Genomic DNA, 23,438 nt, shown 5'->3' with positions numbered 1-23,438 from the left:
GATTCTCAGTTCCAAAGGCAGGGGGAAGGCTGAATAACAACCCTCCTCCCAAACAGCCGGTTACAGATTTCTTCAAGGGCCCGAACTCGGGCTGGAGGGCAAAGATGATGGTGAGGGCAGAGGGTCGAATCAGAACTACAGGGCAGCCCAGGGCTTCTGCTGGATGCATGGCATGCATGGAATGCCTTCTGAACAGCCCAGAAAAATCACTGCCACAGGCTGCATGCAGCCAGGAAACCGTTCGTGGTCACTAATTTCTCCATGGTGCATTTTCACCAGCCACTTTGCAGGTATTTTATATCTGACAGGAAGGAGACCCCCACGCCCAGCACTAGTATCTATCACAGCTCCTGAGTCTCTGATACAAAACAGCAGAGGTGGGGTCACACTGGGGCTCCCAACAGGGCACAGGAACTTGCTTCTCTTTGCAACCTGCTCGAGTCCATCTGAGGACAGCCTCAGAAGCGGAGCAAGCATCCGGCCCTGGTTTCTGAGCCTTCCTCCTCAGCTGGGAGTAGCTGGAAAGCTCAGCCTGGAGCCGGTGCCGTGCATTGCACCTGCCAAAGAGCCTCTCCCAGCTTCACACTTCCTCTGACTCATTCACTTGAAGAGCCCCATGAGAACCTGGAACTCTCTCTCCTCCTTTGGTCCTGAGTGAATTTAGTGCTGGTGAAAGGCATCAGATCCCTGCAGGCTGGAGTCCTCTCCCTGTCCACAGAACAAGTACAGCACAAGCAGCAGTCGAGATGGCTTCCCCACAGCCCCTGCTGCTGTGGTCTGGAGGGAGACCCTCTGAGGCTCCGCTGAGAGATGGAAGCATTAGATTTGATGTGTTTCAAGCTCTTTCTCTTTGCCTCATTCAGTCCCTGGACTCAGCTGATGCCGCCAGCAGTGGTGCCAATGTCAGTGCTGTTTGGGATGATTATTTTGCTGCATGGTTAACTGTGCAATGGGAACAAGACTGAGAGCGGCAGCTCACTTGGCATGGGCCCCTAAACAGCCAGCAGATGGGAATGAGTGACTTTCAGTCACCGCCCACTCGGGCTGGATGCAAACAGATGACATGCTTGAAACTTCCTTGGAGAAACTCTGCCACACTCAGATAGCCTCTGGGCTCCTGACTGCCCTCGATCCCTGGGAGGAATCCCACTTCTCCCCATGGGAAATGCTTGCACACATCAAGTTTGATATTTGCCCCTTAAAATACTCAGAATACTTCACCCCAACTCGTTAAAGCACTCCGGGCTTTGCACTCCCTTTTCCATGGCTGCTGTTTGCTGAATCACGTCACACTGCTGCTCGCATGCTTATGTGTATATTGAAGCTTTTTCCTTTCTGCTACAGTGATGAGTGCTATTGACAGACTTAACTAATCACCTCCAATTACCTACCTGGGCCTTCAGACCAACATAGGCTAGATTGTACTCTCAGCTACCCCTCTGCAGTTCCTACACAGTGTGTAAACCAGGACAGAATCTGGCTCAGTGGACCGAATCCTCATCCTGTTGTTGAAAGCAATGGGAACTTGGTCACTGGCTTCAGTGGGACCCCGATTTAGGCCAGTGACCATGATACCATGTGGCTATAGACATTAATGGGGTGAGATGTTACTTGCTGAATTTGGAAATCACCGATGGAAGGTGTCGGGCAGGAGAAAGAGGCTAGTCAGAAAAAGAGGAAGTGTCTACGAATACACGATATCATGGCAATCAGCTATGGTGGGTTGGACAATAGGGAAAAAGCTCATAGAATAGTGACAGTGATTCTTCAATTCTCTTTTCTCTACCTCCTTGCCAACCTGCTCTCTTTATTTGGGGGGATTAGATTCCAGAGCGGAAGCTGGGGGGGATTCCATAACTCGTGTCCTAGTAAGGCACTCACGGAAGGAAAGCCTATTGACACCACAGGACTAAATGATCAACGTGATATGAGCACCACAGACCTGTGACAACAGCTAGCAACCTCTGATCTAGCCTGGAATGGGAGCAACACAACCAGTGACAATTTCAGCAATGGAAATTCATCTCCTCAGACCACGCCCTTTAGCCGGACACGAATCTCTTTAATTGGGAACAAAGGCACATGGCCCGATCCCCAGCCTGCTCAAGTCAACCGCTTCGATTGGGCTTTGCATCGGGCCCTGTCTGGTTTACGACTGTTGCAAGAACAGGCAACTTGTTGACACTGTTCCCTAATGGGCCAGATTCACCCCGGCATAAACATGTTGAGGTTACTGGAGTTACACCAGGGATGAGTTTGGCCTTAAACATGCACGTGCTGCCACATTGGCTGCATTTTTGACGCATGACAAACCGTCCATTCCTGAAACCCCAATGCAAGGGCACATGATCAGCGGAGACATCTGCCTTCCCGGAACTCGTCCAGCTGTGGTCTCCTGGTACCCAAGAGTTTATCTCCCTGCCAAAAGCTGTTACATAAACCCTTAACTTTTATTTCGTTTAAAGGGCAATTGATAGGCAGTTTCCAGTTGTAGTCAGCAAGTCACTGATAGATGGAGTTGTCCTTTCTCAATCTGGCATCAGGCGCTCCCACACAGCCTTGTTTGCTATGATGTCAGTTGCTCTGGATTGCGGATATATCCTTGGTGAACTCATTCTGTGCATCTGGCCAATTCAGGTCTGCCAACCAAGTGTGAGCAAGAGATCTCGATCTTCCCACTTTAGCTGGCGCTTGAATAAGGGGCCATTGGCGCATACGGCGTTAAGATGCACAGCCGCCCCTTGTGACTGCACCTACGGAATGGAGAATGGTTCTGCAAGCGGTGTCCAGTAACTTGGCTGCATTTACAACCATCTGGAAACTGATGCTCTGCAGCTTTGTCCGGCTTGACATCTGCCAACGATGACCATGGACGTTCTTAAACTGTCTACTGTCGTTAAAGGGCTGGCTTTGCCAAACAGCTGTTCTCTTTACTGCTGTGCACCAGAGGCGGGAGAGGGTATAGAATTCCGTTACCCATGGACTCAAGGGTGGGGAGCTTAGAAAACAGGCAGCTGATAATGAAAAGCTCAAGCAGCTTTGAGTTAGGCTGACCCAGTTGTGTGTTTGTGGAGGGAGGAAGTTCCATCCTCTGAGTGCTTGACACAACTGCCGCAAGTTCCCTGCAGCCAACCTGCAAAGCATCCGGAAAGACACTGATTATGAATCACTGGGGAGGCGGCCAAGCCTGGAAGGAGAAATCCAATGGGGACAGCAGCGAGTGGTTGCATAATCCTGAGTTGCTTTAGTGGGGATAAGGAGAAAGCTGAGCATCATGGGATTATGGACCCCACGGGAGATGGGACCACAGTCGCTGTGCTTGGCTGGCGAGAGGCAACGGCTCGGGTTCCACGTGGAGATGATGGCATCTCTGCCAAGTTGCGGCAATGACAGTGTGTGTAGGCTGTTCTCCAACACCCACACAATGGAGGGGCATGAAAGAGGGCGGGCTAGGAAAGTCTAGGAAGGGACGGAGAAGAAATACCCCTTCTTAGAATGTGAACAACCTCATGCACAGAGCTACCTACCTTAGGAAGGAGGAGGAGAGGGGGAATTCTTATTCTATACTCCATTAACTCAGGAGTTTTTGGATTCAGATGGCGGAACACATCTTCTGCCCAGTTCATCGTCTCATGGCAGTGGGCAAATCAAAAAGAAGCATGTAGGCCCCCTGGTGACCCTCCGTGATGTTTGAGAAAGGAGTGTGGGCAGCATGCTGGCTGCATCTCTTTCATCTCCCACGAGCGCAGCTTGGCAGGGTCAGAGAATGGTCCACCCGGGAAGGATAGGTTCTCTTGCCTTGCTCTGCACTGACTCTGTCACCCTGGACGAGTTACTTCATCTCTCTGTGCATCGGTTTCCCTATTTGTGAAGTGGCCGGAAATATAGGGTTATGGCGAGGCTCGGGGCCTCGGGATGAGTGGGCTGTTGGAGCAAAGTATTATCACCTTGTAAAGGGCCAGAGGGCAGAGCCAGACCAGGAGAGCTGTGTCTAGATCAGGCAGGGAGCTGGCATGACAGGCAAGGCCTTAGTATACTGTAAAATCCCATTCTTGGACCGGTACTAGTATCATTTTCAGCATAGCCAAGACGAAGTGAAATAATGAGCATGACTTATCTGTGAACATTCTGCAAATCCCATTGGATGCAGCAGCTGTAACTGGGCTGTTTCCACCTTCCACCCTTTTCCCATCATAGTCAGATCTGAGGGGATTTTAAATGGGTGTCACTTGCGTATGCGGTTAGCATTTTCCTGGCTTCCAGTGGGATGGGAAAGCTCTCCCTAATCCAGGCTCGGATGCTTTCAGCCCCCTCTCGAGTTTTGGTGGAATCATGTTACACTGCTTGATGCTGGAGTCTCTGGGGAAATTCTCTGGCCTGTGCTATGCAGAAGATCAGATTAGATGAGCCTAAAGAATCCATCAGCCTTAAGATCTGTGAGGATTCAGGTAGGAAAGGAGACGGTTTTAAGGAAGGAATAGTTTGTTTGCCTCTTGCTTTGGATTCTTCCTGCTACCTCTTTCTAACATGTAGTCTGCCTATCTAGGCATCTATAAATTGCCATCCCTGTAGTACATAGCTCCTGCCTCTTCCCCGTAGTCCCACTAACAATCTGCCCTTGTGCTGCTACTGCAAAATCTTCCTGCGTTTAGGAATATGCTTTGCCCAGCTGCACATTTTGGGCTTGGTCCTCTCCTGTCTTGCACCTGTGCAAGGCGGGTGCAAAATGCTGTGAGGCAAGGCGCCTCCACTCGCTTGCACCAGTGGTGCAATTTCACACCCACACATTGCACAAGTGTCAATGCTGACACGAGGCTGTGGAGGGTCAGGCTCTTTGCATTGCAAACTTTCACTCTCTTTTCTCTTTTGTTCTTCTCATTTACTCCCCCATTTCCTTCCCTTCCCCACGACCTAATTGCCCCCCTCTCTTTTCTCCCCCTCTCCTCTGTTCTTCATTCCCGTCTGCTCTCTGTAGAGTCTCTCCCCATACAGAGGAGATGCTATCCCATTGTTACTCTGGGGGCCCCCAGACACGTCCCCAATCCCATGTTTTGGAATCTCTTACTCTGCTGACTCCTCTTTGAAACTCCCCTCACTCTGTGCCCCTTCACTGACCTTTCTGAGCCAGGTTTGGGAGCTGGCTGGACCTCCAGCGTGGCTGGAGGAGGGATTCTCAGTGGGGGTGAGGGGCACGGCCGGTGGGTGTGGCGCTGCCATCTGGCATTTCAAAGGGGAATGGCACCAGGAGGCTGAGGTTCAGATTTGAACCCAGGCCCAGAGGTTACAGGAGGGCCGGGTAAGAGCTGCTTGTTAATCTATCCCTGCAGTCAGCGGACAAGGTTCGCAGCAGTAAGTGGGTCAGTGTGTCAGTGCAGGTGTTCGGCAGGGAGCCAAGAGCGCTCTCAGCCAGCAAGGAAACAGGAACTCTTAAAAGAGCAATGAGCAAGGAGACTCCGCCGGCCAGCCTCTTCCCGGTGTGTCCCCACGGTGCCCTCGCCCCTTTTAACCAAGGCCGTTTGCCCTCAGTGGCTCTGCCTGTGGCAGATACTCAAGCAGACTTACCTAAGCTACAGCCCAGGGCTGCTTTGCTTCTCGGTCCCAGGAGGGAGCAGATGAGCCTAGAACCGGGAATAAATGGTTGTTCTGTAAACACGAGGCCATCTTCAGCTCAGCACTGGCTCCTTCACAGAGTGCTGAGCAGGGGCCCGGCATTTGGCTTTGCCTGGCCAGTTTGAGGCATCAGCCCTTACTTGTACTGATACTACTACAGCTCTGCCCTGACTAGTGTACAGCTCCAGGCACTTTACAAAGGGAAGGTCAGTATCAGTATCCCACTGTACAGATGGGGAGGTTAAGCCGCAGAGAGGGGAAGTGAACTGAAAAGGGTCCCGTGGCACCTCTGTGTCTCCTGACTCCCCGTCCAGTGCCTCATCCATTGGAGGCTGCTGCTGCAGCCTTCATGAACATGCATATTTCCCCTATATTTATCTAAGGCATTTATCTGGCCCCTGCTAGCATAGTACCTGAGCGCCTCATAACCTCTAATAAATTTATCCTCTGTAGAGATGTGCTTTTATTCCCGTTTTTACAGATGGGAAAACTGAGTTATGAACAGTTAACTGACTCACAAGACGTCGGAGGCAGAGCAGGGACTTGAACCCAGATCTCTGGCTAGCATCCTAACCGCTGGACCATCCTTCCAGGGGTGACGTTCAGAAGCAACGCAATAATGGAGACTCACACCTCCTTCAGTCTGTGAACACTCAGACCCGCAGCCCTCAATGCTCCCCGGGAATGGAGATGGGGCTTTCCCTCCCTCCCCCAACAGAATCCAGGCCCTGACACTTTGGATTTCAGAGGGTCTGGTTCTGATCTCACTTACCTCAGTTCTAGACAGGTGTGGCTCCGTTGATTTCATTGGGGTTACTCCTGGTTTGTACCAGCATGAGGGAAAGCAGTCAGGCCACGTGGTCTTCATGCTGCTCACTGTTTCCCTTGGACAAGATTTAACAAAAAATGCAAAACCAGAAAGAGTGAGATGGAAAGTTAAAGGGCATAAAATAGGAGCGAGATCACAGAGATCCGACTTGCTTGGCAACAAACGATCCTACTTCATCTAAACCAGATTATATTAGACTAAGCTAAACACCCTCCGTCCCTCCTGGGAAAGCCAAGTCAGCAGCAGTGCTGTCTAGTAGTTAGTAGACCAGACCAAGGTTCCCCCTCTGCTGGAGATGAACCACTCACCTCTCAAGGCGGGGGGCAGGCTAGGACTTGCAGGGGGCAGGCTAGGACTCCTGGCTTCTATTTCTAGCTGTGCCACTGACTAAAGCAGGTCACTTACCCGATCTGGGCTCCAGTGTAAAGTGAGGCTCATAATACCAGGGGGTATGAAGATTATTTCTCTGGTGGTTTGTTAAAGTGCTTTGAGATCATCAGCTGTGAATGTCCAAAGCACTGAATGATGGGAAGTTCCTGGGTGTTCCTACGCATTGCCGTGACGCCCACCTGGCACATAGGCAAGTCACGCTGCTGATCTTCCGGAGCCAGGGACAGCCGCAAGGGCAGCGTAGAGCCAGTCTGTCTGAGGAGTTGAGATCAATGTCCATCCCTGGCGGGCAGGATACAGGGGCCTGGCCATCCTGGCAGAGGCATGGGCACGACTCCCTCTGAAGTCAGTGGTCAGGAGTTTGTGCAATGGTGGTGCAGCCCACACATGATGGAGAGACTGTTGGCCGTAGGCCTATGGAATCCAACGGGGCCCCATCGCCAAGAACTGACTCACCACAGCACTACAGGCCACTGCAACAGGTGGGGAGGAAACCGGGTAGTTCTCTCGTGTCTCGCTGCACATAGGCCCCCACAACCTAGGGCTGCCCCTTGGAGAACAACAGAGACAGAGCGGTTAGGCCAGCTCTCCTGAATTCCTCAGCAGCCATCAGGGCTATCTTGGTGATGGATTTGCTGAGTGCCCTCTTGTAATCCGCCTGTCAGAGAAAGGGAGATTTCCCTCCAGACATATGAGCTACAGCCCTCAGCAGTCACGGGAAGAAAGCTGCAGGAGCCTCCTGCCTGGGCCAGGCATTGCAGATAAGCCACCAGTTTGCTCCCTGCCCAATTGTGGCTTTAAGCTTCAAAGATCAAATAAACCAGATCAGGCTTCCACTCCCCCAGCTCTGTCCATGCACTTTAAGGGTGCACCTCCTTCCTGGGACTCCCCCTCAGCTCTGCCAATGCCCCACAACCCTAATCTGCAGCAACCCCTCCTAGTCCTTCCATGGGCTCCCAGTGCAGCTCTGCCAGCTTATCTCTGATATCCGAGTTGTGGTCCTCGGCTTGTCATCAGTTGTGTCAAAGTGCGTGATGGCTTTGTGATGCCGATATGTTCTCACGAGGGACCAGGGTGAGCCCATCGCGTTCATTTCACACGCAGACAAGTGCAGGTTTGTCCATCCAGTTCTTCAGTCGTGAGAGGCTTGCTTCTTTACTATGCAAAGGCCAGCCCTTTCCCGACACGTTATTACCCTGATGTTTTCGAAGTATTTCATGAATGCTCAGCCAAGTGCTTGCTACTAAAGCCAGCGGGGCAGGGCCAGAACCCTCGGAAGTTGTTGATGTTGATATTTATCAATGGACGAACCTTGAATAAGCCCCCAACAGTTTGGATTCTTATAGGAACTTCAGTTTGGAGACCACCTCAGCCTCTCTTGTGCGATTACACAGCATAAGAATGGCCATGCTGGGTCAGACCAATGGTCCAGCTAGCCCAGTATCCTGTCTTCCGACAGTGGCCAATGCCAGGTGCCCCAGAGGGAATGAACAGAACAGGGCAATTATTAAGTGATCCCTCCCCTGTTGTTCAGTCCCAGCATCTGGAGAGTCAGCACTGGGCTGTGTCCCTGACCATCTTGGCGAATAGCCATTGATGGACCTGTCCTCCATGAACTTATCAATTTTTTTTCTGCTATTGGCTTGGACAGGAACGCAGCATGAATCACTTTTATTTATCGTGTGGTAGCACCCCAAAGGCCCAACTGTTGCTTGATCCCATCAATATTGAAGGTGGGAGAGATTCCCTGCCCCTTCCCACAGCCTGTCCTGCGAGCACATCCTCTCCTGGATTCCTGCGTCTCCCACCTTGATCTCAGAAGATGATAAAGGGGTGAAAAATGATGCTCAGGGGTGAAAAATGAAATGTCAGCGTGTAAATTCCAGGCAGTTACTTCTCTTCCCAGACTCCCCCCTGTGGGGGCACTTCAAAGGAGAAGGCTGCACAGCCAGGGGCGAGTCCAGGGCCGCCTACAAGGGAAAAACTTTGTGGAGCTGTCAAGTGGAATCCGATCCGAGAGTCCTGGAGTGAGGCCGGCACTGGGGATGGGTCGCCCTCTGTAGGTCTCCTTAACTCCCTCTCTCCCTTGAGCTCTGGAGAAAGAGAAGCGTGTGGGGAAAAGGAGGAAGGACACTTTGTGCTTACGCAGCAATGATATTGTGTATTTGAACAGTGACTTATCTGACTGTATGATTTGTATTACAGTAGCACGTATTGGCCTCAACAGAGATTGAGGCCCTGTTGTGCTGGGCCCTCTTTGGACATAAAGTGAAGTACAATCCCCTGGCCTTTCTTCAAAGAGCTCACCACCGAAATAGACAGAACAGACAAAGGCTGGGAGAAAGGAAGTGTGGTTATCCCTATTTAACAGATGAGAAACTGAGCTAGGAAGACGCCAAGTGACTTGCCCAAGGTTACCCAGAGAGTCTGTGTCAGAGCCAAGAATTGACCCTAGATCTTTCGCTCAAGGAATGTGATGGTCCAAGCACCGTACAGGGATTCTGGCCCCAATCCTGCCCCCTTTGCAGACAATAGCAAAACTCCCACAGATTTTAATGATGCAGGAGCTGACCCTAATGAATGCATTCTCATCACTCGCTCCATACCAGGTGTGGAAGGGTCACCACCAGCCTTTTACAGATGGGGAAATTGAGGCACTGAGAGGTTAAAGACCCAAACCTTCAAACGGGCGTACCAAAATCCATATTTTGATATCCAGATAATTGGTCTGGTTTTACCAGAGGCGCTGAGCCCTGGCAGTTCCCATTAACCTCAGCAGGAGTTGTGGGTGCTCAGCACTTCCAAAAGAGGGGTTACACCTCTTGTAACCTGGCTCCTTCCACACCCACCCTTCCTCTGGAATTTAGATTGGAAGCTCCTTGGGGCAGGGCGTGTGCTTACCATGTCTCCTGTGACATGTCGAGCACGCTTTGGGGTGCTATATGGTAATCAATACTGTGTCTGACTTTAGGCACCTCAGGGTGAAGATTCTGGTTTAAATGATTCATCAGTGGCAGAGGTGTGAGAAGAAACCAGGAGTCCTGACTCCAAGTGCCCTGCTTGGATTGTAGTTCTTTCAGAGGGGGAATTTCCCTCCCCCCACCATGGCTATGCATCCCCAAGGTCTCTGGTATCTCTGTTATGTAGTAGACTATTAACATGACTGCATGTGTTCTGGTTTAAGGGAATTCCAGGCCCTAGTGTAGTTAGCCAATCTGGTTCTCTTCACCTGTGAGCTACAAAATAAGGAAGCAATTTATATCTCGCAATGGCACTGCCCAGCTGAAGTCTATATACCAGCCTCTGTCTCCAAAAGCAACATCTGCTAGACACGGTCAGTCCTGGCTCCGAACAACTCCAGCAGAGAGAATCTCTTACGGCATAGATGTGGCATAACCCCTGCTTGGGGCTTCTGCTTTCAGTGGCTGTCACTATTGTCTTCTTCAGTGCTGTCTGTGTGGTCACATGGGAACAAGGGGGAAAGGTAGCATCAGACCTAAACCTCCCAGCCTGGGAAAGAAGGGGAATGGGTTACAAGGAGAGCAATTAGTTGCCTTCAGGGTTTCCAGCTCAGAGATAAAACTTACCTCTCTCTGGTGTTAACTGGGAGGCTGCAGATTTCCCCAGCTGCAAAAAACCTTTCGGCAGCACCTCATCAGAGCGGGAGAAGCTTCCTCTATGAAAGGCTGTTCTGGGTTTGACAGAGATACCCCCTTGTTTCTCTCTTTGGGGCTGGGGATAATCTCCCCACCTACCTGCTTCCTTAAATCTATCTGCCTCAGATGTTTAGAAAGCCCCCATCTCATAGAGGTGTGACAGAAATAGGAATCAAACCCCACTTTGAGCCGCAGATTAGCATTTTAACCCTTGTTTAACTCGGACTGCCTGACTGCTCCTAGTGCAGTGCTGGACCACCCTTCCTAGTAGTTACAGTCTCACAACTGCATCCTTCATCTCCGGCACGGCTCCCCCATCTGTTTCACTTCCTCTGCCACTTCCATGCTCATTCCTTCTGAAAGGTTCTCCTTTGGTGTGGCACAGAGAGACAGCACCAGCTGGTGGCGAGGACATGGCTATAGGTCTTCTATTTCCGGCACTGCCACTGGTTTGCTGTTACTTCCCGACTCTATGCCTCAGTCCTCACATCTGTAAAATGAGGAGAGTGATACTTACCCTCTTGGAAATGTGCTCTGAGATCTTAGGATGAGTGGTGCAAAGTATGATGATCATTATCAGGGTTCAATCCATTGGTTAAAAAGGCAGCCCATTCCCTAGAAGCTTCACAGAGTGCCATCTCCTCCTCCGGAGAATGAATCGTGCCATTCACTGGCTTGTGTGAGCTATCTGTGTCTGGGATGCACAGATAAACTGCAATGACCTGTGAGGGCTGAGAGCTGCAAATAGCTTGTTTAGGGTAGGGGAGTTTAAGCAAATGTTAGGGGAAAGTGGTGCACTGTTTGCATATTTGAAGGAGGAAGGCTGGTCTGGTGGTTAAGGTGCTAGCCAGGGAGACAGAAGGCCTAACTTCTTGTAGGACCTGGGGCAAGTCCCTTAATCTCCCCAGTCAAGATTTACTTACGACTTTGGATGTCTCAGTTCTTGTGGACCCAATCTGAGACGCCTTAAAGGGACCTGATATTCAGAGAGCAGATGCTCAGCGCTTTCTGAAAAATCAGCTCTTGTTTAATGTGTCTTGAGTGGGGCACTCAAAACCGCCAGTCACTTTTGAAAACCTTGGTGTCTGTGTCAGTTTCCCCAGCTGTCCCAGGCTCCACATCCTTTGGCAGTCTGGAGCATTTCAACTCTAAACTCTTTGAGGCAGGAGCTATGTCTGCCTCTTTGTTTGTACACAGTCCACAGTCTTGATCTCAGCTGGGGCCCCTAAGAGCTATAGTAATACTACACATACTCAATAATCAAAATGAATACACATGTGTATGCCCTGTGCCTATAACAATAAGCATGTGTGCAGAATATTTTGATGATATTTGCCTGTGCTTAAAAAATATCCCCACTGTGCAGAAGCCCATTCTGAGAGCGGACAGACACTCTACGACAGAGGGCATCCTCTGGCAGGGACTAGTCCTGCTTTGGTTTCATTCAGACAGACTAGCGCTGGACAACCCTCAGGCAGTTCACAGCTTTGGTTCAGATAATCCCTCCGCAGCCTGGCTCCTCCGAACCCTGCAGGCCTCTGGGATTTGCAGAATCAGGCTGGGAATCTGGTGATTCTTTGTGCCATTTCTGCTGTGCCCAGGAAATACTCTCCTAGGAGTTCACAGTTGTCCAATGCTTCTGGACCCATCCAGAATTCAGACAGGCTGGAGCCACTATGAAACTGAAAGAGGAAAGGGGAAGGAATGGAATAATCTTCTGGCCCTTAAAAGGTCAATTTCCGTTTGAATTGCGGGCGAAGGTGGGGCCGGTTCTTGTTGAACTCGGCCTGCCTGCCTGCTCCCAGTGCAGTGCTGGCATGAGGCCTGAGCCAAAGCCCATGGAAGTCAATGGGAGCCTTTCCAAGGAATTCAACAGACTTTGGATCTGACCCATCAACCTCTCAAAGCCAAGCAGAGGTGAGAAACTGACCCGCCTCCTTCCTCTGGGTCTGATCCAAAGCCAGGAATCCTCCCATGGGCTTTGGGTCAGATCCTTTGTCCTTCTGAAACAAAAGAAGTCAGGCTGCCTCCCCTGGGGTTTCGGCTGGCCCCCTCCCTGTGATAGGGGCCTTAGAAGTCAGGAATCAGTGTCACTGAAGACTCAGGAAGACGTTATATATATGGTATCGCTGGTGCCAGGGTTAATTCCAAACGTGTCATTTCATCGCACTGGACAGCCCAAGGTTGTGTGTATTTTAGGTCAGTGAGCCACAAAGGTTTCCTGGCTCCTACTCAGTGTAAACAGGGATGTACGGTTCCTATCCTGTTGTCTCCTGTCGTTCTTGTTTTCTAGGGGTTAGTTAGTGCAATAACAAAAGCCACGTTCTGGCATCTCAGAGGGGTTCCTCTGGTGCTGGCATCTCAGGGTCTGTAGCATCAGTGCAATCCTTGCCTGCCGCTAACTGGTCCAATTTGTCCTCTTCCCACGTTCCCTGCAGGATTTGTGTGGCGCCACCACCTGCGACACCCTGGGGATGGCCGACGTTGGCACCATGTGTGACCCCAAGCGCAGCTGCTCGGTCATCGAGGACGACGGGCTGCCATCCGCCTTCACCACGGCTCACGAGCTGGGTAAGGGGCTGAGGTTCGGGGCAGCGTATGCCCATCCCCTTTCGGGGCTGCTCCCTCATTTGTTTGCAATGGGGAACAGAATTTGGTTTCTCGACCCACCCCTGTGCCTCGACTTCACAGGTCTCAAAGCGCGTGGCACCCAGTGGGAATTTGAAGTGCAGGGGAGCGAAGTGACATGCTCCAGGTCACACAGGAAGGCTGTGGCAGAGTCAGGATAGAACTCAGGAGTCCTGATTCCTAGCCCACTGGAATGTGCTGCCCCGCTGATAACAGCATGACTGCGTTTTTTTGCTGTCCCGCTGATAACAGCATGACTGCGTTTTCTTGTACAGTTTGCTGACTCTCTGTTCCCCTTGCTGTACAATGCTAGCGTCACCGGGGGTGTGCTTCCATGACCCGCACGAGTGTCCGAGCTCCCAGGCAAGCCATTCATTCCCTGTGTTCTCATGCCTCCGCCTCGCACGTTGTCCCTCAAACAGTTGCCAGACCATTTCTGGTTTTAATAGCGAACGCCTCCATCCATCATTCTGTGGCTTAGAAAGCCGCCACTTTAACCAAACCCACAGCAGAGACGTGGAGCCCCAGGCTGCGGTTGCCACCTGGGGGGGGAAAAAAAAACCCATATCCCAAACCTGCTAATGTTTATGGCTCCATAATTAGGAGGGAAGGGGGAGGGAGGAAAGCCTGAGATGTTTAAAATAACCCTGAATTGCAGCCTCAGGAAGTTTAGACAATAGCCAAGTGTCCGGAACAGCTTTCTGGGGAAACTCCACCTCGGGGTGAGAAAGTGAGACGCACCGGCTTTCTTCCCAGCGCTTCTGGGAGGTGAGAGAGGAACTGTTGGAAAACAGCTGCTAGGAAAGCGAGTGGGGCCAGTGCGGGCGGGTCAGCTGTCCCAGCTATATTTTGTTGTTGTTATTGCCACTTTAGTGCAGTTTCCAGGATTCGGGTGTCCTGAAATAACACACCAAGGCTGGGATGCATTAGGCATGCACTTAAATCCAGAGACACTTGCAGTCTCTGGGGGACTGAGTAATGAAATCGCTCTCTCTCTTCAATGTTCTTTCTTTCTTTCTTTCTTTCCTTCTTTTCTCTCTGAATAACCCACATCCATACATGAAGCAGATGGTGTGCGTTTTGGCCAGCAAAGTGCCGGCTCAGAGACCCCAATTGGCAGGCTTATAACTTGTCCGTCTTAAAGGCGATCTGATTTAAACACAAGGAATGGAGCTTGTGGAGCCCGGGGTCAGGGGGACAGGACACCCAGACCATTAACCACCGGGCTGCAGGTATTTCAGAGCTGTTCAATGTGACTCATTAGCATCCAGGAAGATCACACAGGGACGGAGGGGAGAGACATCAGCTGCTGAGGCAGTGGTGGTTTGGCTGTTACAACAGGGCTCATATAGGTGTGGTAGTTCATCAAAGCAAATGAGGGTCTCCGTGGCATTAGCTAGAGCAGGGTCCGTGCCAGCGGTCTGTGGCGCAGCTTGCCAGGATCCTAGGGGACTAGCCAGATATGTATATAAACCGAGACTAAGCACACAACCCACATATAGGAGACTTGGTCAGATCACAGCCTCCTGCTAGGGGAGGAGAAGTTGCCTTGTGATGAAAGGATGGCCTTGTGGCTCAGACATGGGCCTCCTGGCTTCTCCTTCTGGCTCTGCCCTAGGCTTCTTAGACAAGTCACTTGGCTTCTCGGTGCCTCAGGCTTCTTAGCTGTAAAATGGGGATAATGGGACTGACGTTGTGAATTGCTCTGAGATCTACGGGTGAAAAGCGCTGTGCAAGAGCTCGGGATGACTAACGGCCCCTCTCGCCCTTCCAGGGCACGTGTTCAACATGCCCCACGACAACGTGAAGGTCTGTGAGGAAGTCTTCGGCAGGCTGAAGACCAACCACATGATGTCACCCACCCTCATACAGATCGATCGTGCCAACCCCTGGTCAGCCTGCAGCGCCGCTATAATCACCGACTTCCTGGACAGCGGGCACGGTAAGCTGGGCACGCTGGGAAGGGGGACTTGGCTGCAGTTGCTGATGGTGGCTCATCGTTATTGGTGTTTAAGGTGCTGTAAAGGCATGCAGCACTTAATAAAACAGATGGAGGGGCAAAATCCTTGCCCGGGAGGGACCATCCAGCTGGCAAGGGTTCAGACACCAAGTGTGGAGACACTGCAGGGAGGAGAAGTGGGTAGGCAGCGAGGGCAGGCGTTGGGAGCCTACTCCGGTGATGGGACTCACGCTTGCTCCGTGGTGAGATCCGCTCCATCCCAGTGCTCTGGGTCATCTTGCCTTCTCCCAGCTGTGGGTCATCAGTCCCATTTCGCCTGCTGGGACTTTAAGTGTGAAGAATTAGAGCCTTTCCCTCTCACAGGGATGTGGGGGTGGGGAGGAAGGAAGCAACTGTGCTCCTCACACCAGATGTCTGCAGCCTTGAAGCCCTCACACAGCTGAGCTGGGATGTCCCTCGACTCCACAGACTCCGGCACGGTTCTCCCTTTTAAAACAGTTTACTCTTGGCAAGCAGTAAATCATATAAGCTGCGTTCATGCAGGAGGTCACTAGCGGCCGAGGGCAGGTCAGCTTGGGCCCTGGCTAACTCGGACTCAGTGGTTTCTTGGTTTCAACCTGATTAAACCAAAGCCAGGTCAGGCTAGAGAGTCCACCTGCCTCTGCCCACGGACATCTCCTCCCTCTGCATGCACCATTTCTATTGTGCTCATTGCTGTGGGGTCTACATGACACAACTCCTGCAGCCCTCTCCTGGGATGCGCCTCTGAACAACTCATGGCCAACATTCTTATGTCATGTGACCCAGAGGGGTTGGTTGAGATTTTCAAGGGCATTCAGCTTTAATGGGAGACGTGTGTCTAAATCCGCTAGACTGATCTCAAAAGCTCAATAGTTACTTCTAAGTGTGAGGGGAGGCTGGTCATTGGCCAGTCTGATGAAGCTGCTAGTCAGTGCCAGTTGCATTGGTAGGTTTTGTGTAATGGACCCCTGTACCTGTAGGAACTGGATGGAAACCATGGAAATGACAAATGCTCTTGATTAGAAAACTCACACAGGCTTTGTTAAGAGAGAAGAAAATCCAGCTGTAGCTTTATTTGCTGGCCTCCTGCTGCAGTGAGTTCCACAAGTTATATGGTGCCAAGTAATGGGTCTGCCTGCACCAGCCATGAACGTCTGCTTTGCATGATCTCCAAGAGTTGGGTGCAGCAACACCGTGTATTGAATGTCCCATCAGTCGAATGGTATCTCCCATTTAATATTTCTCTCACTGCCCTGCAGGGGACTGCCTGCTGGATCAGCCCATCAAGCCCATCTCGCTGCCGGAGGACCTCCCTGGGGCCAGCTACAACCTCAACCAGCAGTGCGAGCTGGCCTTTGGCCTCGGCTCCAAACCCTGCCCCTACATGCAATACTGCACCAAGCTCTGGTGCACGGGGAAAGCCCGGGGTCAGATTGTTTGCCAGACGCGCCACTTCCCCTGGGCCGACGGCACCAGCTGCGGGGAGGGGAGGTTCTGCCTGAAGGGCACGTGTGTCGAGAGGCATAACATCAGTAAGTACAGGGTGAGTACCTGACCGCTCCGTGCTGGGGGATGCGAGTGGGGAGGGCGAGGGTATATAGGGTGAAGCCCGGCAAGGCAGCTTGGGCTGACGTTGAGAACATGTAGCTCAGAGTTCTTTGTGCACTGAAACCAGGCGACGTAGTGCCAGTGCTCTCCCAGGGGCTGGCCACGGGAGGGGCATGGCTGTACCTCGCTGCAGGGAGGGAAGCAGCCAGAAGTTGAAGGGGTTTGTCCATTCCCCACTTGCACAGGCGTGCTATTCATCATCGTCCTTGAACCCAGCCATCGTGACCGTTTCCCCAGGGCGCTGGGCCTGGCTGCAGTTATCCAGGGCTCCTCCAGACCGGATAACCGCAGCGTACTCCTCATGGGGCGGCCTCACCACGGAGCGAGCACTTGGAGGACTCAGAGTGGAGTTCATCTCCACGGCCGCCATCCAAGACGCTGGCTGTGACGGGGTGTGTCGCTGGAACTTGTTGCAAACAGGCCAGCCAATTCCAAGCACTGCGGAAAGTCAGCAAGCTAGATTGGAAAGGCCTCACTTCCCATCTGTAACCCCGGAGGCCAAACTCAGTCCCCAGCAGGTGTATAAACAGCAACTGCGCTCATGGGGATGGAGAAGAGGAGGAAACAAATGATTATCTTTTGCAAAGGACTTGCGGCCCTGGTTGCTGGGGCTGAGGCTCCCCTCGCCTTAGCTCTTGCCCCAGGACAGAGCTATGCCCAAAACGCCGCTCTGAAGCAGCTCTGCTCTCCTCTTGGTGCCTGGCAAGTGTTTTCTCATGGCACCAGGTGTGAATGGTTTATGCTGGGTGCGGCAGCCATAGAGGGTAGAGTCCCTTCTGCTTAATGCTGGGTACCCCCCTCTGAGTCTGATTCCCCCCACAGGGGGACCCAAATATTGCACGTCCGGCTGCTTTTGAAGAGACATGGCTGTAGGGCAAAGGGGTTTTCCTCTTAACACCCTCTCTCCCGCAGGTGGATGGCAGCTGGGGGAAGTGGACCCCGTATGGTCAGTGCTCTCGGACCTGCGGTGGGGGAGTCCAGCTAGCCAAGCGCGAGTGCAACAGCCCCGCGCCTGCCAATGGAGGGAAGTACTGCGAAGGCGTCCGAGTCAAGTACCGCTCCTGTAACCTCGACCTTTGTTCTGAGTCAGGTGAGGCTTCCCCAAGGAACGGGGCCAGCCGGGAGGGCAGAGACCTGCCCTGGCACTAGTTCCTAATGGGCACAGTTGGGCCTTGCAAAGAGCTGTACATGTTAAAAGCAAGCCACCAATCCCAAGCAGCTACCTGCTATCCCGCTCAGTCCCATTGCTGTTGGTTCTCCGTTGTGCTAACGGTGCTATTCGGTGTCACTGAAGTTAGTGGCGGATGAGGGTTTTGGAGGTGTGAGCCTCAAGAGCTATGGAGGTTTGGGACAAGTGACCCCAAAAGTTTGGCAGCTTTTCTGCAGGTGACACAGATCTCTCTGGTCTGCAAATCAAGTTAGAGATCTCAGTAGGTACCAGAGGAAGGCACTTCAGTGGTTACAGCACCTCGTACTTAAGGGGAGACAGACTCCGTGTGTGGCCTCGGGCAAGTAACTTAGCCTCTCTGGGCCTCAGTGCCCCGTCAGTGAAATGGGGACAACAGCACTGCCCACCTCGCAGGGGAGTCGTGAGGATAAAAACACTAGAGACTGTGAGGCGTTCAGACACTGTGATGGGGCCTGTAAGTGGAGAGATGTTCCACAGGTTGAGTGTGTGCTCAGTACGGATGCACAAACAGAGCGGTGTCGCAACCTCTTGAGGCTGCAAAAACGAGCAGGCGAATGAGGGAAGCCAGACGGTCAGAAGGGATTTTCATGCCAGAAGTGAAGAAACCAGCTCTAAATATCAGTCTTACAATGGGTCTGGGGAGATCTAAAGTAGGTAACAGTTTAATGGGAGCGCGTGTCTTAGTAGAACCCACTTCGGCCCATTCCTTCTCTGCTCTATTTCCACTCAATCCAGCGGAGCTGGAAATACCATAAAAATCCCAGTTCTCATGGTATTTCTGCCCTGGCCAACATTCAAAGGCTCACAAAACCTGGTTGATGGGGCAGAAAAGGAACGTTGATCACACATGAAAATAGCTGGTTTGGGTTTTAATTTGCCCACGTTGATTAGGAGGTGGGATTTGCAGCTGGGAACGTCTGACCTAGCTCCACCTGTGGTATCAGGCAAACAATACATCATTAGAGACTAAAGCTCGGACAGATGTCTGCAACTGTTGTTTCATCTGCGCACAGCAGAGCTAAAGTTAGAGTATGTGAAAAATATGCAGAAATGTTTTGTGCGTGCGCAAAATAACTGCAATCAAAAATCCAATTTTCTGGAACATTTTGAGCACTTTAAGCTGGTAAAAAATAAGCAAGAACATTTTGCAAAAAATGTCAAACATTTTTGACCAGCTGGAGCTAGCATCGCCATAGCAACCACTGCCAGGTTTGCAAGTTTAGGGACAATTTCACTAGAGACAGTGGGCCCAATTCTCCTTGGCCTTGCTGCTGTGTGCAGTCATTTATAGCAGCCTATTTTATTGAAGCCAAAGAGCATCGTCAGCTTACCCAATCGGAGACCCAGGCCTGGCCGTGGTCCTGCAGTAGAATATTACACACTGGATAGGTGGAAGTGACTGCACAGCTTGCAGGGCAGAGGAATATAGTGCTAGTGCATTTGTGTGTGAGAGAAAGATTATACACTCCAAAGTCACTACGCACCACCACAACGGCTGTGCTCTTCTGGGGGCTACGCAGATCACTAAGCTCAAGACAAAGCCACTGAGAGCGGGGCACAGAGCACGGTCAGCTGAGGGGTTCTGGCTAGGGAACAGTCTTCCAGGGGAGGTCGAGCACATTCAGTGTCTGAGTATCGTTGGAAAACGCTGCACAACTTTGAGAAAGCCGGATCCCATAAGTGACACTGACAGTACAAACCCCTACTTTCTATTTCCAACTCCAAAACCACCATCCCCCAAGCAGAGTTTTGACCCCAAAAAGGGAGAGTTGCCAAAGATGCCATGAAATCCTCTTGGAGCTTTGCTCCTCTTACTGATTATGTGTGGAAGCTGCCCAGATGCTATGGCGATGGGCAGCAGTCTAAAACCTTTCAGATAGATCTCTAACAACCCCCTAACATCCCGGCACAGTGTGAGACCAATACCTCAAGCTCTGGAAGGCCTTCTGAGCATGGCCTTCTCACAGAATTATTCAGAAGGTCTGGAGAGTAACCAAGATTTGTGCAGCTCAAGTGTGGATCCATTTGGAAAGGCCTGTTCAGTTAGCTTCTCCTCCTCCTTCCCACCAGCAGGACCTCGCTCCTAATGCCAGCTACTCCAGCTTTCTCCCAGCACATGCCTCTTCTAATGTGCTGGGGGGAATTGCCTAATTCACCACAGCTGGGCTCAGCCATAATCTCTGCACTGAGGGGCTGCAGCTGTGTACTGTAGTTTCCTCTGCTCAAGAGAGAGTGTTAACTCTTTCCTTGCCACCTCCTGGATAGGGTCTCTGTGTCTCTTCTAATAATATAACTGTCAGATGTCTTCTTCAGGTTTTATTGCACACTGCTCAGAGGCCTCACAAGGAGTGCCTAATACACAGATAAACAAACATAGTTTGGAATATCCATGGTATGCCCACACGTTGAATACTGTGTGCCGTTCTGGTGGCCCCATCTTAAAAAAGAGATACTAGAATTGGAAAAGGTACCAAGAAGGGCAACAAAAATGATCAGAGGCATGGAAAAGCTTCCATATGAGGACAGACTCCAAAGACTGGGACTCCTTAGCTTAGAAGAGAAACAACAAAGGGGAAGGGGGGAAGAGAAGATAGGATAGAGGTCTATAAAATCATGAATTGTGTGCAGAAAAACTGTTATTTACCACTTCACATAACACAAGTACCAGGGTCACCCAATTAAATTAATAGGCAGCAGGTTTAAAACAAACAAAAGGAAGTATTTCTTCACACAACGCACAGTCAACCTGCGGAACTCATTGCCAAGGGATGATGTGAAGGCCAAAAATATAACTGGGCTCAAAAAAGAATTAGATAAGTTCACAGAGGATAGGTCCATCCATATCTATTAGCCAAGATGGTCAGGGATCTAACCCCATGCTCTGGATGTCCCTAAACCTCTGACTGCCAGAAGCTGGGACTGGATGACAGTGGATGGATCACTCAAGAATTGCTGTGTTCTGTCCATTCCCTCTGAAGCATCTGGCACTGACGACTGTCAGCAGACTGGATACTGGGCTAGATGGACCATTGCTCTGACCCAGTCTGGCCGTTCTTATATTCTTACTGTGTTGCTTTGAGCAAGTCACTGCCCAACTCTGTGTCTCACCACTTCCCTATCTGTAAAATGGGGATAATACTATTTACTTTCCTTTGAGACCCTTGGGTGAAGAGCTGTATTATCTTTTATTACACATCTTGTTCCCATTTCTGAAAGACTGCAGGAACATCAAGTGGCCACCCCCACCTTACTAGACATGGCCTGCAATATGAGGCAGTGATTGCCAAGGAGTGATCCAGGCACGCAGACTTTACAGTCTTGCTGGTTTCATTTTTCCCTGGAGTAAAAAGGTGGCAGTTGTTTCGAGCAATGGTTGTGGGATGTTACCCCTGGAACTGACACTGCCTTAGCTGTGAGTGTGGCTTGAAGTGGCTCTCTGTACCCTCCACCACTGGTGATACCGTCCCGCTGTTATCCTACCTCCACAAACCACTCTCTCTTGTATCATCTCTTCATTGGGGATGCCTTGACTATACAAAGAGTCAGACAAGTTTCCTCTGAGTCTAGGACATAACATGTCTCACGAATCGCAACACCAAAGCTTCATTTGCTTTAGTAAACCCAGAGAGCCAGATAGTCTGGCAGACACCTACAATCCTTAATAGTCCAGTTGGGGACCAACTCAGACCAGCCATACATTTGGAACCAGAGCCTAGCCACACTCATGTAAATCAGTAGTGACTCCACTTCAGTCAGTGGAGCAGAACTGGAGTAAAACCAGTTGCAGGGAGAGAAGAATCTGACCCTGGGCATCCCCAGATTCCATGGTGCAATACTGTATGGTTGATGCTGCCTAGCTGAGGATGTCCTCTCCGGTGAAATGCCCACGCATGCTTTGTATCCTTCCAGGGCTAGGAAAGAGTTTCCGAGAGGAGCAGTGCGAGGCTTTCAACGGCTACAATCACAGCACCAACCGGCTCACTGCCACCGTCTCTTGGGTCCCGAAGTACTCGGGAGTCTCGCCTCGGGACAAATGCAAGCTCATCTGCAGAGCTAATGGCACCGGTTACTTCTACGTATTGGCTCCTAAGGTGAGCAGGAGAACAAACAGTGTGAACTGGGGACCATGGGGGAAGAGGGTAAATGAAATTGGGTAAGGAGCTATAGGGAAACACAAGGGCACCTGGAAATGAATGAACAGAAGGATTTTTTTTTTGACCCAGCGGGTGACATTTAGAATTCACTGCCCCGGAGGCTGGGAGTCAAGAAAAAATAGCCTGTTCTTTGGCTATCAGTGTTATCATGGGGCATAAAGGGGATCAGATGAGAGGCCATGTGCCAGATCAGCTGGTGTAAATCAGTGGAGCTGTGCTAATTTACACCGGCTGTGGATCTGGCCCCATGCCTGGACCTGTGTTTGTAAAGCATCCCAGCTTGCATGCCTATGGCACTAGAACAGGAATAAAGGATAACAACTAGACACTTCCCTCCGGGGATTCTGGCTCACACGCACAGGGCGGGGCCGGCTGCCAGACTTGGGACTGGGAATGTGGTGTGCACATGACACCGCCAAAGGGTTAATCAGCTCTCCAAAGCTGCTAGTTTGCAGGGTGCTGCCCTCAGGATTAAATGTGAGGAAAGAGAGAGAGATGTGGTTATAGACATGGCAGTCAGCAGTCAAAGAGCACCGTTCTGTTTAGTGCCTCTCGAAGGCACAGCCCGTAATGGAGGCAATGGCGGCTTTATGTCCTCCAGCATAACACCTCCTCCATACTGGGCTGCACAGTCAACTTAGCTTAGAGCAGCTGCTGGCTCACTGGCACGTAGGGCTATGATGGTCCCGGATGGGCACCCAAAAGTTCTTTCTTGGAATGCCGGCGGAACACACACAGGTGGGGCAAATATCTTCGCCTGAGCACAAAGTGACTTGATGGCTTGTGCTTTCCCTCTGCCTGCGGGTAAACTTCAGGTTGTGGATGGCACTCCCTGCGCGCCCGACTCCACCTCGGTCTGCGTCCAGGGCAAATGCATCAAAGCGGGATGCGACGGCAAGCTGGGCTCCAAGAAGAAGTTTGACAAGTGCAGCGTGTGTGGAGGAGACAACAAGAGCTGCAAGAAGGTCTCGGGCTTGTTCACCAAACCCATGTGAGTGCCAGAGGATCCTGCTGCTTTCCCCGTGTGCCCTATAAAATAGGCCTCAGAAAACATAGGGCTCATGGAAGGGAGGGACCAATGGTACTGTTTCCAGGGATGGCAGTTCTGCCTTTAGCTTCATCGATAGGCCCTGATTCTTTGGAGAAGAAGGTTCCAACTTCTAGGCTACTCTCAGGGGTTTCAATCTGGTCTCTTGCACTGGAAGTGAACTGTCTACAGTTGAACCTCAAATGGGTATGCTAGATCAGTGGCTCTCCACCAGGGGTGCATGTACCCCTGGGGGTACACAGAGGCCTTCTAGGGGGTACATCAATGCATCTAGATATTTGCCTAGTTTTACAACAAGCTACATAAAAAGCACTAGCAAAGTCAGTGCAAACTAAAATTTCATAC

At 51.2% G+C, this 23,438-nt stretch overlaps 1 protein-coding gene across 1 annotated transcript in view; it reads left to right on the top strand.

The window, feature by feature from the left end:
• The window catches only part of ADAMTS15 (ADAM metallopeptidase with thrombospondin type 1 motif 15), a 28,625-nt gene that overhangs the window by 1,733 nt on the left and 3,454 nt on the right, over positions 1 to 23,438 (top strand). The window contains exons 2-7 of the mRNA XM_039496745.1: positions 12,924 to 13,056; positions 14,888 to 15,055; positions 16,354 to 16,637; positions 17,615 to 17,792; positions 21,801 to 21,982; positions 22,861 to 23,036. Of these exons, the coding sequence (XP_039352679.1) occupies positions 12,924 to 13,056; positions 14,888 to 15,055; positions 16,354 to 16,637; positions 17,615 to 17,792; positions 21,801 to 21,982; positions 22,861 to 23,036 (1,121 nt within the window). The remainder of the gene's footprint in view (positions 1 to 12,923; positions 13,057 to 14,887; positions 15,056 to 16,353; positions 16,638 to 17,614; positions 17,793 to 21,800; positions 21,983 to 22,860; positions 23,037 to 23,438) is intronic.

The sequence above is a fragment of the Mauremys reevesii genome, linkage group 12 (genome assembly GCF_016161935.1).
Source record: "Mauremys reevesii isolate NIE-2019 linkage group 12, ASM1616193v1, whole genome shotgun sequence".
Classification (NCBI taxonomy): domain Eukaryota; kingdom Metazoa; phylum Chordata; order Testudines; family Geoemydidae; genus Mauremys; species Mauremys reevesii.
Note: the sequence above shows the minus strand (reverse complement) of the source record. Positions and strands in the feature narration are given on the sequence as shown.